Source organism: Copadichromis virginalis, linkage group LG9, assembly GCF_057382275.1.
Source record: "Copadichromis virginalis isolate Kocher_CV1m ecotype Utaka linkage group LG9, C_Virginalis_male_GT1.1, whole genome shotgun sequence".
NCBI lineage: Eukaryota > Metazoa > Chordata > Actinopteri > Cichliformes > Cichlidae > Copadichromis > Copadichromis virginalis.
The window spans coordinates 27,395,374-27,413,889 of NC_140626.1; the positions used below are offsets into that span (position 1 = coordinate 27,395,374).

The 18,516-nt window shown below is 42.0% G+C and overlaps 1 protein-coding gene across 4 annotated transcripts in view; it reads left to right on the forward strand.

The window, feature by feature from the left end:
• The window catches only part of sema5a (sema domain, seven thrombospondin repeats (type 1 and type 1-like), transmembrane domain (TM) and short cytoplasmic domain, (semaphorin) 5A), a 160,662-nt gene that overhangs the window by 113,385 nt on the left and 28,761 nt on the right, over nt 1-18,516 (forward strand). For all 4 annotated transcript variants that reach the window (XR_014922272.1, XR_014922273.1, XM_085468540.1 and 1 more), the window contains exon 16: nt 11,170-11,395. Coding sequence is in view for 2 of the 4 variants with exons in the window: in XM_085468540.1 (XP_085324666.1) it covers nt 11,170-11,395 (226 nt within the window). In the remaining 2 variants the exon portion in view is untranslated. The remainder of the gene's footprint in view (nt 1-11,169; nt 11,396-18,516) is intronic.

The following is an 18,516-nucleotide window of genomic DNA, read 5'->3' on the forward strand; positions in this document are numbered from 1 at the left end:
CCTACTTTGTACGCTAAAGTATATCAAATGTCTGTCACATCCAAGGATCAAAAGGAACCATTCTTCTCTGCTGAATATGCCTGGCGGAGTTAAATAAGTCAAACGTGGGCCAGGCAGAACTGACGATGCACAGAGCTGCTTAATGAAACTGAGAGCTGTTCTATTTACCTGTGAGGAGTTCAGTTGTGCAGCCAGCCTGTGAAATGAAAGTTAAGCACACAGTGTTTGTGTAGGCAGTCTGGCAGGTGAACGCACTTGTGTTTGTGTGTGTGCATGTGCGCACGTGTGTGTGTTTTTGTACTGCTCCGTTTTAGTTATTGTGTGCGCACTGCTGTGTAGCCTGCTCCTGGCCGAGAGCGAGCTTCATTATGGAGTCAGACTGGTAGGCAGAGAGAGAGTAAGAGAGAGGAGTCTGTGTTTGACAAAGTGTGTTTTGGTCGGTGCCGCTAATTGAACTGATGTGTCACCGAGACTTGAGGAACATTAGGCCTCCGTCTCTGCAGACTCGACCACAATAGATAAAGACGTAGGCACCGGAGAGGATTAGTCACTCTCACATCTGGAGCGTACACTTAAACGTCTGGGTTCTGCAGCAGTATGTAAGTGCAGCCATCCTTATATTCACAGAAGTTTTCCTCTCTGGCTCACACACTCACTGCTCTCCCAGTCCAATAAGAAGTTTAATGAGTGTAATGATGGTAGGAGGCTGGAGAAGCACGACTCTTTATTATTCACCTCCCACAGCTGACTGTGACAGAGGCCCTTTTGTACCTACACACACATTTTGTTTCTTCCACACACACATAAGTTAAGATATACAGGGTATTTCGGCCTTACACTTTACATTCATACATTTTCCAGTAAGGAAAGAGGCTGAGGGATTATGTTTCCACAGGACTCAAACAGTATGCTGACACTCACACTGGCTCTCTTTCTTCCTTTCTCCCTTCCTCCATCCTCAACTTGTATCCCGTTAGTCTGTAACACCTAAAAAATAGGCGGAAAGGTCTGTGGATGGAGACAGAATGAGATAGGAGCTGAAGCCTGAATCCATAAGTCAGCCATGGATAATTGTATAAACATGCACGCGCTTCAGGCACAGTAACAGACAAGTCAGTGAAAGGTGCCAAAGAAGAAGAACTTTGACTCAATAGTCAAGCTGACAGCCTTGCATAGACACATACACACAAACAGCCCGACCACTGCTTCCATTGCTGACCAACCAGACCGTTATGATGCTATCAAGCATCCTTCCACCCAGCCCTCCTGAGCTCCAGCCAGAAACCCATTACAGAGGTGCCCGTCTCCAAGCAGCATAAAATCGCAGCTCTCCATTTGCCCATAATGCACATTGCTGCTCTCGCCAGGGGGGCAGTGGGCACGGCTATGAGTCAAAATCAGCGGACTAATTGAATTCAATCTTGTGTTCCACATGCCACTCGTCACATCCGACTGCTTTGGTCTATGTTTTTCCCTTTTAGGGTAATTTCTGTGAAATTGAGACGTGAGTGTGGCTGAGTGAAGAGTGCAGAAAATCCTTTTTTCTGGTTTTTGTTGTTCTTTTACTTGTTTTACTGTAGTTGTATTACTTTGTTTTACTACTTTACCAAATCAGCTGGAAAGAATGAGATAAAACATTTAAATAGCATAGTTAAAATGAAAGTTTAATAAAAAAAATTTTATAAAAGAAATAGGGCTCTTTTTTTTAAATTCAGACAGACATGTTTACAATGGTCAAGATGTATTTTATGCCCAAAATTGCCTATTCACTGCTCGGAGACAGTCAAAGTCATTAAAATGAGTCATTTTATCGGTTTGTGGGTGTATGTGTGTTATGGTTATAGGTTTGGATTGATGTTTATTTCCACCTCCTTAGGTCCATTTTTAATGCATTATTCAAAACATGTTGTAAAAATTTCTACTCTAAAAGCAGGAGAGATTGTTTTTGTGTTTATTATCATGCCATTGTGTCCCATGCATAGCCACTGTAACAAGGCTCCTTTTTATTGCAGTAAAATGCAATAAACTGTCCATTATCCCTCCACTTTAAGAGTAGGGGTGGCTGTAGCTCAGGTGGCAGAGCAGGTCAGCCACTAATCAGAAGGTCGGTGGTTCGATCCCAGGCTGCATGCTGGCTGCATGTCAAATATCCTTGGGCAAGATACTAACCCCATGTTTGCCTACTGGTGGTGGTCAGAGGGCCCGGTGGCGCCTGTGTCCGGCAGCCTCGCCTCTGTCAGTGCGCCCCAGGGCAGCTGTGGCTACAATGTAGCTTGCCATTGCCAGTGTGTGAATGTGTGTGTGAATGGGTGACTGACTGAATGTAGTGTAAAGCGCTTTGGGGTCCTATGGACTAGAAAAGCGCTATACAAATGCAGGCCATTTACCATAGACACCGTCAACAGCAAGGGTGTTTTGACTTATTTCACATTATAGACCCCCAGGTAACACAGGGCTAATACTGGGGAGCAGCAAGATTATCTTCATGGCATTGCATTGCAATCCCATAATATACTTCGGTACAAGTAAAACAAAATGACCCTTCCCACAAATGTTTCCATACAGCATGTCTACGTGAATGTATCCGTGTGGGTAGCAGAGGCTGTATATAAAAGATGGACATAAACGTGAAGTCAGTGGAAGCACCTTAAAACCTGCATTCTGTCCAACAGCCAGCAGAGGGAGACTCTACTTTATTTACAAGCCTATAAAATATATTGTCTTTATTTTTTAACCCTGGGAATATTTTGACTTCATGTCACATTTAATACAACATGATGGTAACTTTGTAAGTTATGGTCCCGTTCAGGGTAAAGCTGAAAATAATTGTGCATTAGTGTGTGGCTACCTCGAGAAGAAGTCCACAGACATGTATGTACAGTCTATGATTGAAAAAATGCTTGTTGCTGTGTATTGATTGGGGCGATCGTGGCTCAAGAGTTGGGCGTTCGCCTTGTAATCGGAAGGTTGCCGGTTCGAGCCCCGGCTCGGACAGTCTCGGTCGTTGTGTCCTTGGGCAAGACACTTCACCCGTTGCCTACTGGTGGTGGTCAGAGGGCCCGGTGGCGCCAGTGTACGGCAGCCTCGCCTCTGTCAGTGCGCCCCAGGGTGGCTGTGGCTACAATGTAGCTTGCCATCACCAGTGTGTGAATGGGTGGATGACTGGATATGTAAAGCGCTTTGGGTCCTTAGGGACTAGTAAAAGTGCTATATAAATACAGGCCATTTATTGATTGTTCAGTTTAGCCTAGGATAGACAGTGAGCTGAACAGATTGTAAAATCCCCTTTAGACAAATGTGTGATTTGTCATTATCACCTGTATAAATAAAACTGACTTAGCGTGCAGATTTTCTTCAGACCAATATCTCTAACACATGCCGGCAATGCCACATGTAAATAAATGACACACTGAGCTAGCTTGAAATCTCTTGAGCCTAAAAAGTCAAACTAAACCCTTTTGTTTTGTTTTTCCTCTGTAGTAGAGCCATTAGATGTACTCCTAAATAAATAAGCCACTATATCTAAATTAATAATAAATTGATTCATGCACTGATTTAAAAATTGTATTATCTCTATTCCACTGAAAATCCCATACAACTTATGGGTAATTTTTTTTCTTGTGACCCTTAAAATAAAGTCATGTCTAACTGTCACCACATATCAAAGACATGGTGTATATAATTCATAAAGTCTAACTTCACAATCCCTTTTTCAGAGTGTTTTAATTAGCATGTTTTTAGAAGCCTAAAGAGACAAACAATTTGTGACCTCTCATCTTTATCTCTGGAGCTAATACAGATACATTCGTGGGGTTTTATTAAGAACCTGTCATTTAATTAGTCTGACTCCACAAAAAGATTCACCTTATTGATAAATACTAGGACATAATGTCATGCCAATTCATTCAGTGTATACTTATAGACATATATATATATGTAGAGAGAGAGAGAGAGAGCACTATTAAAAGTCTCGCGACACCCCTCATTTCAGCACCCAGATATTTAGATTGCAGAAATGGAAAGATGCAGTGATTTATTGAACCGTGTGCAAAAGTACATAGAAATACATTATAAACCAGCGTTTTTGCTCCAGTGAGCTTGACAGTAAATATTTGGCATGGCCACCTTTATTCTTCAACACTTGAACTCTAGATGAGCTTTTCTGTAATTTCTTGTAGTAGTCTTCAGGAATAGCTCTCCACATTTCCTGATGGACATTCAAATTCTTTGGATGTTGGCTGCCACACTGAAGATCCCACATGTGGAGGCCAATCCATGGCTAATCAGAATGGCTTCTTGATGTGGATAGCTTTTGTTTCTTGACTTTCAGGTACAGTTCATCTGCTCCAGATACTTTTTTAAGTCCGTCACTTCTTCTTTTCTCCTCCACTTCTCCAGTTTTCATCAATTTTTAAGGGCACTCTGTGCTGAAAAGCTGAGAAACACATTTTTGTTGCATAAATACAATGTTATGCTTGTTAAACTGTGCTGTCTTTGGCATTTTTTGGAGATTCTGCTAAAAAAAACAACAACAATTTGCAACAAATTATGTATTTTTGCACCAGGCTACTAGTAACAAAGATACAATTTAAAATTGGTTCTTGGTTAAGTTGGCTGTCGTGTCTCCATCCCTAGAGTTAGGTCACTTTTAAGTAGCTCAACAAACAGAAATCCTCTGAAATCCTTTGAAAGCCCTTCAGAAAGGCTGGACAACCATTTCTCAAGACCACTTTAAAAATTGCTATGCATATACAGATATATATATACGCATATATATATATATATATATATTAGGGGTGCAACGATACACAAAATTCACGGTTCGGTTCGGTTCGATACTTTGGTGTCACGGTTCGATATTTTTTCGATACAAAAAATGTTCATGCATTTTTAATTTGTCATTTATTAAAATTATAAATATATATTTTAACTCAAAAGTACAGTTTTTAAATTTAACCCTAACCCTTGTGCGTGTTTTTTATTTTGACAGCGAATGCACACCTGCGGACCACTTATGTGCAGCCCTGGTTATTTAGCTCATCATATTGCAGCCACAGAAATTCTTTTGTCCATGAAACCATAAAGCTGCACTTTCTTTTTGCCTTATAGTCTGATTTGTCATAACTTCTCCGTTTTGTGGTAAGCTTTTCTTTGGCTGTCACTTCTTCACCCTGACCTGTCTTATTTGGCTCAGCAGAACTGAAATGCTTTTACACACGCACTCACATAAGCTCAGCGATTCTCTGCGCGATCAACCTCTCACATGTGTAAGCTGCGGGAGATTTCACTTGTCATGTTTGCATAGTAAGCTAACGATTAATAAGACGATGTCAGAGGAATTGGTGCACAAATTATCATCACTCACAGATCAGTACTGTCGCTCTCTATACACAGTTCGCACGATTGCAAAGTGAAAGCAAAAAAACAAGCGCAAATTCAAACACGATTTCAATATGTCACATTGACAGTGGCTCACAGATGCCAATGACATAATTACCCAGCTACATTTCTGAAAGAATGCAAAAGCATTGACATATATTTTTCCTTCCTACAATAGCCCGACGGGCAGGGAAGAGATAGATTTTGGTAGCCCGACTGAAAAAAATCGCTAGCTCCGGGACGTCGGGCTAGCGATATTGCAAGCCCTGTATCTGATTGAGGAATCACTCATCTTTGGAAAAGAGAGTTTATTACAGAGAAATGTCTCTTTCCAAAATAAAAGCTATACTATCCGCTTCTTCTGGGCTATATTCTCAGCAGCATAAGGAGAATCATGTGCTAACAGCTGTCTAAATGACTCGGCTAAAGTTTGTAGCATGCTTGTTGTTTTGGTCTTTGCACTAGGATGATGTCGGCGTAAATGTGCAGTCATATTCGTCGTGTTCCCACTAGTGCTTTCAGGTTAATCTCGTTGAAATGACCTTAACGCCACAACACGGCAAATCTCCGTGCATGGGACTAGACGGCCAACACGTTAACGAGCTAACTGCGCTAACACACTAGTTCACACCAATGTAATTGAGCATTGCATGGCACATCCAACATACTGTTTTACTTTAGTCCATGACTCGCTTACCTTCAGGGTCATACGTCACATGAAAACCAAAATAATTCCAAACGCCAGATCTGAATGAGAGTGGGGGAGGTCCATCTTGCAAGGAGAGCTTAACTTCTGTCTCGCTAGCTTGCCCTGCGCTCTTCCTTCTGACTATGCTGTCTGTGTTGAGCGCTCAGTGGATCTGCGCTCGACAGTGCAGCCTAGGCGGAGTAGTCGAACACAGATTCACTGAGCGCTCAACACAGACAGCATCGTCAGAAGGAAAATTGATAAAAATAAATTACAAATTTTGTATTGTTCGATACATATGCGTACCGAACCGAAAGCACTGTATCGAACGGTTCAATATCGATACGAATATCGTTGCACCCCTAATATATATATATATATATATATATATATATATATATATATATAAATAAAACCACTAGCTGTAAGATATGTAAACTTCAGCTGTAGTTGTTGTAGATTCCTTTAGAGACCTTGAATGAGGTTTAGCTTTAAACCCAGTAATTATCTCCTTAGCCCACTGCACTGATACTAATCCCCAGAGTATAGGGAGAAACGCTTACCAGACAAGCCTCATTAAATATTTACTGTGTTTGGCCACCATCAACCACTCTCACAACAAACACCCACAGACTGTTTGCCTTTCCTCCGTCCCCCCCAACCCCCCATTCATGCCATGTGTTGCATTTGTGTCGCCGTAGGCGATGGCGAGAAGCTGACGTGGACTTTTTTTCTTCCTTCCCTTTTGTTATTGGCTGATAATCACAGATTGTGGGCTGGTCTGTGATGCGTGACAATGTTAAATATTAATGTCTGAAGATGATTACTGCACTGGATGGAGAGAGGCGGGAAGTGCGGTGGAGGTGACACCCTCATTCATCACCGGGCCCTAACAGAATCTAAATCCTCGCTGTGTTTTTAACCTTGGTACCCTGGGGAAGTGAGACAGAGGGAGCGAGAGGAAGCAGGAGATAGAAACAGTGGTGCATAGGGAGAGGAGAAGGAGATGAAACAGATACAGAAGGAAAAAAATAAGAAACAGAGAGCGAGAGAGAGAGAGAGGGGGACAGATGTGTCACAAAGCGAGTTATAAGCTGTGTGAGAAGAACGCAGGGGGGTGGAGTTGGGGGAATATAAAGATAGATGGATGGATGCAAAGTAAGACCATGACAGCGGATAAAAAAGGAAGTGAGATGGTGAAAAATATGCCTGCATACTGTATAATGTATAGAGCTCTTCTCCTCAGCTGACCTGTCAGCGTATCCTATGTGACAGGCTGACGGATGTGCAGAAAGGAACTCTTATCTTATTTTGTCAAGGTCTGGCAGTCAGTCAAGTCCTATTCAGCATAAATAAACAAGCAGCGAGGAAAATGGCAGCCATCTCACCTTCTCTTCTACAGTGTCATTTTCCTCAGACGTATCTCTCCCTCCGCCTTCTTACTCTTTAGCTGGGAACAAAACGGGGCCGGACTTCCTATTACCCATCTATTATCATATTGAATCTTATCACCAAATATAGCACCACAGAATAAGAATATTTCTTTTCCAGCCAGCTGTCCAAGTTGGCTGAGGAGAGTGCTGGATATATATATGTGTGTGTGTGTGTATATATATATATATATATATATATATATATATATATATATATATACACTCAACAAAAATATAAACGCAACACCTTTGTTACTGCTCCCATTCCCCATGGGATGGACGTAGAGACCTAAAATTCATTCCAGATACACAATATAACCATCCCTCCCAAACAGTGGTCACAAATCAGTCCAAATGTGTGGTAGTGGGCACATCTGCCATATTGAGATAATCCATCCCACCTCACAGGTGTGCCACATCAGGATGCTGATCTGGCATCATGAGTAGTGCACAGGTGTACCTCAGACTGCCCACAACAAAAGGCCACCCTGGAATGTGCAGTTTTGTCTCACAGCAAAATGCCACAGATGCCACAAGAAATGAGGGAGCATGCAATTGGCATGCTGACAGCAGGAATGTCAACCAGATCTGTCGCCCGTGCATTGAATGTTCATTTCTCAACCATAAGCCGTCTCCACAGGCGTTTCAGAGAATATGGCAGCACATCCAACCGGCCTCACAACCGCAGACCTCGTGTAACCACACCAGCCCAGGACCTCCACATCCAGCAGGTTCACCTCCAAGATCGTCTGAGACCAGCCACCCAGACAGCTGCTGGAACAATTGGTTTGCACAACCAAACAATTTCTGCACAAACTGTCAGAAACCGTCTCAGGGACGCTCAACTGCATGCCCGTCGTCCTCATCGGGGTCTTGACCTGACTCCAGCTCGTCGCCGTAACAGACTTGTGTGGGCAAATGCTCACATTCGATGGCGTCTGGCACGTTGGAGAGGTGTGCGCTTCACGGATGAATCATGGTTCACATTGTTCAGGGCAGATGGCAGTTGAGAATGTCCCAGTTCTTGCATGGCCAGCATACTCACCGGACATGTCACCCATTGAGCATGTTTGGGATGTGCTTGACCGGCGTATACGACAGCGTGTACCAGTTCCCATGAATATCCAACAACCTCGCACAGCCATTGAAGTGGAGTGGACCAACATTCCACAGGCCACAATTGACAATCTGATAGACTCCATGCGACGATGTGTTGCAGGCAAATGGTGGTCACACCAGATACTGACCGGTTCTGGGTCCCCAGACCCCCAATAGCGCAAAAAACTGCACATTCCAGGGTGGCCTTTTGTTGTGGGCAGTCTGAGGTACACCTGTGCACTACTCATGATGTCAGATCAGCATCCTGATGTGGCACACCTGTGAGGTGGGATGGATTATCTCAATATAGCAGATGTGCCCACTACCACACATTTGGACTGATTTGTGACCACTGTTTGGGAGGGATGGTTATATTGTGTATCTGGAATGAATTTTAGGTCTCTACGTCCATCCCATGGGGAATGGGAGCAAAAACAAAAGTGTTGCGTTTATATTTTTGTTGAGTGTATATACACACACATATGGCACTCCTGAGTAGGTCCCACATATCATATTGTTATGGCTTTAATGGCGTGTTATTCATTTTTACCGCCTGGCTTTCAAAGCCAAATGCAGATTGGAGGAAGAGTTGCCATTATTACTGTATTCTTCTCCTCTTTCTGTGTCAGCCTCTTGCTGTCCTTGGCTTCAGCGCTCCTTCTCTCCATCTTTTCCCTGTGGTTATAGATTAAATTTGATCAACAATGACCTTTTCTGCTTGGATTGTTTGCCTCTTTCCATGTTCGGCAAGTGGTCTAATGGGAGCATATCCATAGCCAGTGCATGCAGGCATAATGGCACGCTATATTAGAGCCAGGCAAACCAGGCCTGGTTGGTTTGTAAAGGGTATTTTTGGGAATGAGTGGCACTCGTTCTGGTAACATGCCGTACTGTAAACCTGCCAGAACCAGAATCAAGAGGCTTTCAAGGATGAGCGATGATGAAAGCCGTTGGTTTTTTTTCTCACCCCTTTATAGTTTATTTAATTTCACATGAGCGACTGCTGAGGGTTTCAGAAGGCATTGTCCGGGTCATTATTATGTTTGGAAAACACAACAGAAGGTTTTTGTCGGAGCCTGTTGTGCTAATTATCGCCTCGGTCATTTGTGATTAGGGCTGAACGATTATGGAAAATAATCTAATTGCGATTTTTTTGCCCCAATATTGCGATTGCGATGCGATATGCGATTATTTTTTAAGGTCTTTGTCTTCTGTATTATTAAACAAAGACAAGCAATACATCATATAGTATGGCCAATACTATATTACATTAATTTTAAACTGTTCTTTCCTGGAAGACAGACCTCTGTTATGATGACATGAGGTGATGCATGAATTGATGACTGACATTTTTATTTAACTTCTTCAATCACAACAGTATATTTGAACATACACAATAGTTTATTTTTAGCTTACAAACATCTGAGCATAAAGTGCTGACAAGGAACCCTGGTGTAAACATTAAAATGAAAGTCAGTACAATGTGCAGATTGCAGAAATATACATAAAAAAAATCAGTGGCTTTACCACACTCAGTTTTTCGACATCTGTGAACTACTAGACAGTCATTCAATTAAAAAATAATATTAAATAAATAAAACTAATAAATAAAAAATACACACATCTTACTGATCTCTGCAGTCAGTAACATTACACATAAAGTGCAAACATAATAGCAATTGTATAAACACACACACAAACACGCCTTTAAAGTTTAAAGGCGTGAAATTGGACGGTCTAGCCTTCTGATTAGCGTCACCGCTGTCTCGGTGGAGTTTAATAAACTCGGCCGTCTGCTTCTTGCTATCTAAAATATAACCAGACACTGGTGTAAATTCTCGACTGTCTCATACTTCTGTTTAATAAGTTTTCTGTTTGACGTTTAGTCAGCTGTGTGAAAACCAAGGAGGAACCCACCCGGGGGATTAATAAAGTTTTATTTTATCTAATCTAATAACTTTAATCTCAGCCAAACCGATTTACTCACGAACAAACAAAACACTGAAAAAAGCCCAACAATAACATTTTTAGGTTGTCTAAGTGACTTATATATTACGTTTAACCCGAGCAGCGAAACTCCGCGGTGATCTGAAAATGATGTGCCGGGAGTTGTGCCGTTCTCGGCCGCATCAGTAATCCTCGAGCTCCCGGCTAGCTGTCGAGCTGGTGGGTAGCAGACGCCTCTGAAAACGTCGAAGCACTTTTGCAAATATGGGATATCTTGATAAACCGAGCAGATATTTGATGTTTACACAACTACTTTCTCGCCTGAAAATATGTTAAAAGTTTATTTTGTGACCCAGAAAGATTAGTATGAGTAATTTTAAAACTTAGTAGCGGCCGCCATTGCTGGAAACTGGAGTTTGGCTGGGCCGCGCTATGAATTCTGGGATATGGTAGTAATTTGGACAGCCTTATAATCGCAGTATAATCGCAGCCTTTGCGGTTAGAAAATTGCACTTGATCATGTCGCGATATTATCGCAAATGCGATATATCGTTCAGCCCTATTTGTGATTCTCTCTCGTGAAATAAAACTGTGGGTTAAAATGCAGTGTTTCTGTGCCTGCAGGAGTACCAGTCTTGCAACACTCTGCCATGTCCCGACCTTAAAAAGACCACACCCTGGACCCCGTGGACGCCTGTCAACATCTCCGACAACGGCGGCCACTATGAGCAGCGTTTCCGCTACACTTGCAAAGCTCGCATCCCAGACCCGAGCCTGCTAGAAGTGGGCAGACAGAGGATCGAGATGCGCTACTGTTCCAGCGACGGATCCACTGGCTGCTCCACTGATGGTGAGTGCATAAGAGGGAAGAGACTTATGGTCTCTTTCCAGCTCTCTCAGCCTCTGGATGTTCCTGTTTTCCTGCTCCAACTGTCCTTCTGCAGCTGCGGGTTATTGTCCTCCTCGCTTCAAGTCAGTCCTTCTTTCTGTTTGGCTGTTGCTCTTTCTCTTCCTTTCTCGATGTCCTGGAAAAGTTATAGGAGCCCTATCTCGGTCAACTCTCGTGTTTACCATCCCGTCCTCCTCGCCTTTATCAGACATCAAGGCGTCAGATGTACTAATGAACTTCCAATCCAAAGCGATCAGCAGTTTACGACTAATTTCATCCACCACGCTCACATGCACAGAAACGCAAACAGACACACATGCACACAAGTTCATTTACAGCCTCACAAAGAAGCAGCAAACTGCGGCTCTTTATCCGTAATTCCAGCTATTCCCATTTGCTTAAGTCGCTGCACCACACGGTCTCAGTCAGCCACACCCCTGGCGAATTAAACGCTGTAAATGTTTGTACAAGCAGCCTGCTAATTGACGAGTTGTTTATGTTGTCCAAGAGAAGTATGCGTGTTAGAGAGGAGACATGCAGGATGGCATCGCACCACAGCAAAGCGATTCAGATACAGATGCAGCAGTTAAAGTTTGTTTATGGTGCCGCTCTCTGCCTCAGAGGGGAAAAAGCTGTTTTTAAAGGGCTTCAGAGTTAGCGCCCGGCTAAGCTGCGGCGGCCTCCCATCACGCTGGGTTCATCTGCGTCTCTGGGTGGTCTGTTGCTACCACCAATCACACGCCACACGCTGCAATAATCACTGAGGTTAGCCTTTTTGATCTCACCACCTCTTCCTTATTTCTGATTATTAATATCCGTCTTTCTTCCAGGCGCTAACAGTGGTACAAGTTGTTCTCCTCACACTTTGAAGCCAGCGCTTAAATGTTCCTGAAGGGTTTTAAATGAGCGCCGACAAGCACAGAGGAAAAACCTGACTGCAGACTCAAAGCTTTAAGAGGAGTGACAGCCACACATCTGAGACGTTAGAGAACAAAGGCTCGAGCTTTAATAGGTCTGTCTTGTTTCTGATTAGTGGGAGGAAGTAACCGACACAACGTGTTTCATTAGGGGTTGTCACCGGCAGCCCGACATCAGATTAGCTTCAGTGTTAATTACAACAATTGGAGAAAAAAAAAAGCAAGGCAGTGATTTCAGCAGTCACTTTTGGCAAAGTGTTAGTCTGTGCAGGATGCAAGCCGACTATAGGATCCAAGCAGGCAGATGGTAATACACCATATGAGCTGAGTAGTACTAGCTGTAAAAATGTAGCTGTTTTTTTGTTTTGGGTGGTTTTTTTCGCAGATATACCATCATGAAAATGATGGTATATCTGCGGAAAGCTGCCATTAGCTCAGCTTGTTAAAGTGGAAACTTTGTAGCAAGCAGGTTGCGTTTAAACCATTATTTTGCAGGGGAGGTTAGGATATCTGTGCTAATAGAGACAGACTTCAATATACGTACTGTGGCAAAGATTATCAACAGCCATGATTAGTTGTGAGGCTGTTGCACTTTACACTTCGCTTTAACTAGATAAGTAATTAACATCACTGCAGGCAATGTTTCTAGTCTCCTCAAAGCATAGCCTTGTGAATAACAGGGTGATTTAATATGGAATTGGTGAAATATGTGAAATGATTTTTTTCTTTCTTTTTCATTTACTTTCTGCAAATGTTCTGTGAAGCAAATTTCCTTTCAACATCAGAACGGTTTAACTCAGATCTGTCTTTTTTCCCTCCTTTTTGAAAGAACTGAGTTACGCGTGTTTGAGCAAAAGGGAAAAAAGGTTTAAAAAAATACTTCAGTGTGCACTTTGAAACTTCTGTTTCAATTAGCTGCACTGAGTGAAGTGGAGATCTATTGAGGTGTGCGTGGCCCCTGTGTTCTCGTCCGCTCTGTCCCGTGTTGATTGTCCATCTCCGGTCTTCGGTATGATTCACTTCTCGGAGGAGTTTTAAGTCATAACTGTCGAAAAAGAGGACAGACTCCAGCGATCCACTTCTTCATTTCAGCCATTATCAAAGTTGCCATCCATCTGGAGAGCACTGGTGTGTGTATTTGTGGGTTTGCGTGGAGGCGGGTAATATGTGCGTTTGCCTTTTTCTTTTTCTTTTTCTTGGTGGGTGGATATGTGCACATTGTGAGTGTGTGTGTGTCTGTGTGTGCGTATGAGACACTTTCAATAAGCCCTCCTCCTCCTACTGTCCATCTCTCATGTGGTGCCAGATCCCCGGGGACAGCAGTTAACTTTTCTGACAGCAAGAGGCTATCATAAAGTAATTACTACCACAGCGCTGGTGTTTATTGATACTCAAAACTGGGGCAAAGGACAACGAGATCCCTCTGAGACAGCGGGACCCCGAAAAGAAATGGTGTGTCACTCAATAAAGATTTACTATTTGCATCAGGCAGCTTGCAATCGATTAGAGTTCAGCTCACATCACGCGCTTTACCTGTGAGAGCCAGTGTAAACAGATTGCTCTATGAAGAGTGGCGGGAAAGTTATTTGAGACGGTAATCAATTAGTGCATAGGCCACAATGTTGCTGTTAATCCTTAGCAGAGGACATGTTGAGACACTTAAGGTGAGATAGTTCATCCAAGTACTGTTTTTTCTTCTTTTAAACTGCGCTTTGTCTCCTAGAAATTAATGCAATTTAGTCCATGGGTGACATAATACTTCCTTTGAATAATTGAACACAATATTTGTAACAATATTTATAAAATAAAAAAATGTATTATTGTTATCATATTGAATCGACCATGTGATAAATGTCTGCAATTGCAAAAGAAGTTTGTTTTTGTTTTTTTAAATAAGTTTTTCTCATACTCTGAGTCAGATATCTCCACTCCAGAGGAGTAAGTTTACTTTCCATTTTTATTCTTGTTTATATTTATCTGCATTTTGGAGTAGGGCTGCACGATTAATCGTTAGAAAATCGCGATCTCAATTCATACTTATGTGTGATCTCATTTCCAAATGATTTAAAATCCAACGATTTAAAAAAAGAAAAGAAAAAAGACGATGACGATTGTACCACATTTTGATCCGGGACGTAATCTGCATGAAAACAAGCGCTCACTCTTCCTGCTCAACAAATGACAAGGGCGGAGCCTTATACCACGTGGTACAGAAGCTGGCTGCTAAAATTGGCAGGGAAAAAACAACGGAGAGCACGTCAGGGATGAGGAGAAAGTGACAGGAGAAAATCCGTCCCGGTCAACCACCCAAACATCAATAACGGGAACCTTATACAGCGCTTCCCTATACCCGTCGAACTCCCGCAGGCACAAAGAAATTACGGAGGCTATTACTTATCACCTGACCAAAGATATGGCTCCCATCAACACTGTGCAAAACGAGGGATTTAGGAAAATGATCAACACCCTAGACAAACGCTACACAGTGCCATCCTGCAATGATTTTTCTATTGTTGCACTACCTGCTCTGTACACGCAGCGTCGAGCAACGGTGGAGACGAAATTTCAAGCAGTACAACATTTTGCGGCAAGGACAAAATGTGAGACATTTATTGTTTTTATGTTCAGTCTCAACTGTTACGAAGTTGATGTGCAGTTAATAAGTGCAATAAATATTTATACTGGAAAAGAAAATTGTGAGAGAATCGTGATCTCAATTCTAAGCCAAAAAATCGTGATTCTCATTTTATGCAAAATCGTGCAGCCCTATTTTGGAGGGTGTTTATTTTTACAGAAGGGTTTTTTCATGTATCATTCAGTACCTGGTTTAGAGAATGTTTTTTTTTCCTGGGGCCTTATTTTTTTATAAAAACAAAATTTGTTGTTTTTTTCCCCTGTGGCTGTCAATAGTATCAGAATTATGAAGTGGTAAAAAAAGAAAACCCTCTCGTAGCTCAGCTGAATGTAGTCAAAGCTAACAGCGGTTAGCTAGAAGCTTCTAGTTTGCAGCTTTTAATCAGAAACTACCTCCTGCAGCCAAGTGTCGTCTGAAAACGCAGTTTTATTTGTAAATTAAGAATTCACAAATATATTGGAGCCACTTTTGGACCCCTTTTTGCCTTCAAGCCTCTTTCAGCTGCTCCCTGATTCAAACGGGGTCACCACAGCAGATGGATCCAAAGGTTGATTTTGTGGGTTTTTATGCCAGATACCCTCCCTGACACAACTCTCCCAGGGATTTGTGTGTCCTCCCAGTCTCAAAGCAGTGATCTTTCATATATTAGGTGAATGTGTTAACCATTATACTATGGAGCTGCTCATCCTTTTGCTTTCAGAATTCTGCCTTAACTCTCTGTGGGAAAAATAAAAAAAGATGCCAATCTCCCATCACGTCCCAAAGGTGCTCTAGGGGATTGAGATCTGGTGACTACGGAGGCTGAACTCACTGTCATGTTGAAGAAACCAGTTTGATTGGCTGATTACATACTTGCATTAAAAGGGCTCATGCCACCAAACAGTGCTGAGACCCATTCATAGAAAGAGCAAGCTGAAATCTGTCAGAAGTGTGAAATCTCCAAGGATGATGAGACGGATAACGTGCGTGGCAGCGTTCGGTCAGGACCATTTTGCAGTCTTTAACAGGATCAACCGTTAACGCCTGCTCGTGTTAACTGATGACCACAGATGTCAGTGCATTCATGCCATTTCGATGTGAAAAGGACTTAAGTCAACAAATTAGATTTCCAAACTGTTAAAGAATTAACATGTTGCTGTTACTGACTTAACAGCTTAAAACTGAATATAAATCCTTTTTAAAAAATTTATGTATCCACTTTTTCACACACTATATATAAACATTCTCTTTACACATATTTTTAAGTGAACTAACCTTTTCGTACTGCTAGGTATGTTCTTGTTTGGATATTCTCTTTTGAAGTCAGTGCATGAACATTTTCTCTCACTTGCCGCCTTGCTGTCACACTAATGTCACTTCCCTGCAATTTAATAAAAAGCCCACTTTTCCATGTTGTTTAAGATCTTCTCCGCCGCCCTCCTCCTGGGCACTGTGTTTGTACACTCGTGCATCACAGCCATCAGATATACCTGATTTGGATTATATTCAGACACATGGCAGATGTTATTGGCACACACCTGGAAGTGTTATCACGGACATACAGATAAGAAGAAATTAATCCCCTGTCAATACAGGGGGAATAAAACTGCTGCTGGAGCCAACCTAGCAGCTTCCTTCTGTCTTTGTTTCACTGTTGCCTCGTGATCGCTATCTGTCTTTATTACGAGAGACAAATTATGACTATATGATTTAACCAAGCATTTACAATGAGCTTTTATGTAACATACTGGCTTGTTTCATATCAGTGATCGTAGCTTAATGATAGCGATGAGTTAATTACTTAAGATCTGTGGTGATTTAAAGACCTCTCTTGTCATGTACACCCATTTATTAGTCTCGTAGCTCTTGTAGTCATTTTCCTTCTTTTTCACATCTTACATGGCTGAATGAAAAGCCAAACATTTGATCAGTTGGATACATATAAGTGTTAAACATGAAGTTCTTTTTAATTTTTCAAAAGCAAAACATAAAATCTATAGATTTCCTCTCCTGTTCATACAGTATATCCTAATGTTTAGTGCATACACATACCTACACCCCTGCTTTTCATCTGCTTCTCTATGGATGGAAGCACACTGTAGAAGCCTTGCACAGTTGATGGTGTCACAGATATGCCCCCAAAACCTTTAGATACTGCTACAGTGCATGTCTCGTATTCCATTCCCAAATGGCATGTATGCACTTAAAAAATAATAACTTCATACCTCACAAATGACAACGCAGGAATTCTTAATTTTCCGAATCATTTGGTCCTTTTTTGCAGACATGAATTTTGCTTCCTGAAATGCTGTTTTGTCTGCTTGTGTGTCTGTTTGTTAAGCACTGTGCCAAAACTGCTTGGGGGAGAGGTGGGAAATTGGCAAAGGAAGAAAATTCAATGCAAATTCAAATCAAGGATGGCTTCCAGGATTGTTTTTTTCATAACAGCAGCTTGTGAACAACAACCACATCAGGCAACTGCTTGGGGCCACAGGCTGTTAGAGGGTCAGCGAGGGCTCACACACTTTACCCCACTCGCCCATGAGCTAGCAGAGGATTTGCAGTGGCATCTAAAGGAGCCCCAGTTAGAGGTGTGTTCAAAAAAACACCAGCTGTTTAATAATGTAAGCCTCCTCAGCTCTCTTTTTAATGTAACTTCAAATTTTTTAATGCGTGGAAACTATGTCTAGTAGTTTTCTTCTCTGCTCAGGTCCCCAAACTGTCGCAGGGCTAAAACACAGAGTGACAGACAACAGACGGCCTCGCATTCACAAACCTACAGTCAATTTAGCCCAACATGCATGTCTTCAGACTGCGAGAGGAGGCTGTAGTATCTGGAGAAGACCCACACAGACATATGGAAATAATGCAAATTCCACACAAAAAGGCCCCAGCCAGGTTTTGAGCCCAGGACCTTCCCGCTGCGAGGCAAAAGTGCCAACCACAGTGCCACTTCTATAATTAAAATTCAGTATCCGCAAGTAGCTGATCCATTTTTGGACAAAGGAGTAAAGCAATGCTATTGCATTCCAGTATACACTGCAAAAACTCAAAGGCTACCAAGTATATTTGTCTTATTTCTAGTCAAAATGATCTCATTGCACTTAAAATAAGACACAATAAGCTACAGAGCAACATTTCAGTAAGATATAGGAACTTTCAGTAAGAACAACACAGTGAATCTTGAAACTAGAGAATTTTTATGGCGTTATTTTTGTGCCACTATTCTGAGCGCACGAAAAAAAAAAAAAAATTGCAGCTGCAAGTGTTGCATTTTGAGGAGAAATTTATTTTGAGCGAAGAAAAGCTAAATTTGAGTGAACAAAATTCATTGCTGCGTGCAAAAAATGTATTTCAGTGTTTGCTATTATCCATACATACACACACACACACAAAAGCAGCCCCTCACTCAGTTTTTGCATTTGCGCTTGCTCGCAATGTGTTGCTCGCGCTCTCAACATTTCTGCCCAAGCGTGCTCAACTCTTTCAGTACACCGTTATATTTGTGCACTAAAACCAGCCTATCACAGACTCGGATGCAAAAAATCTGA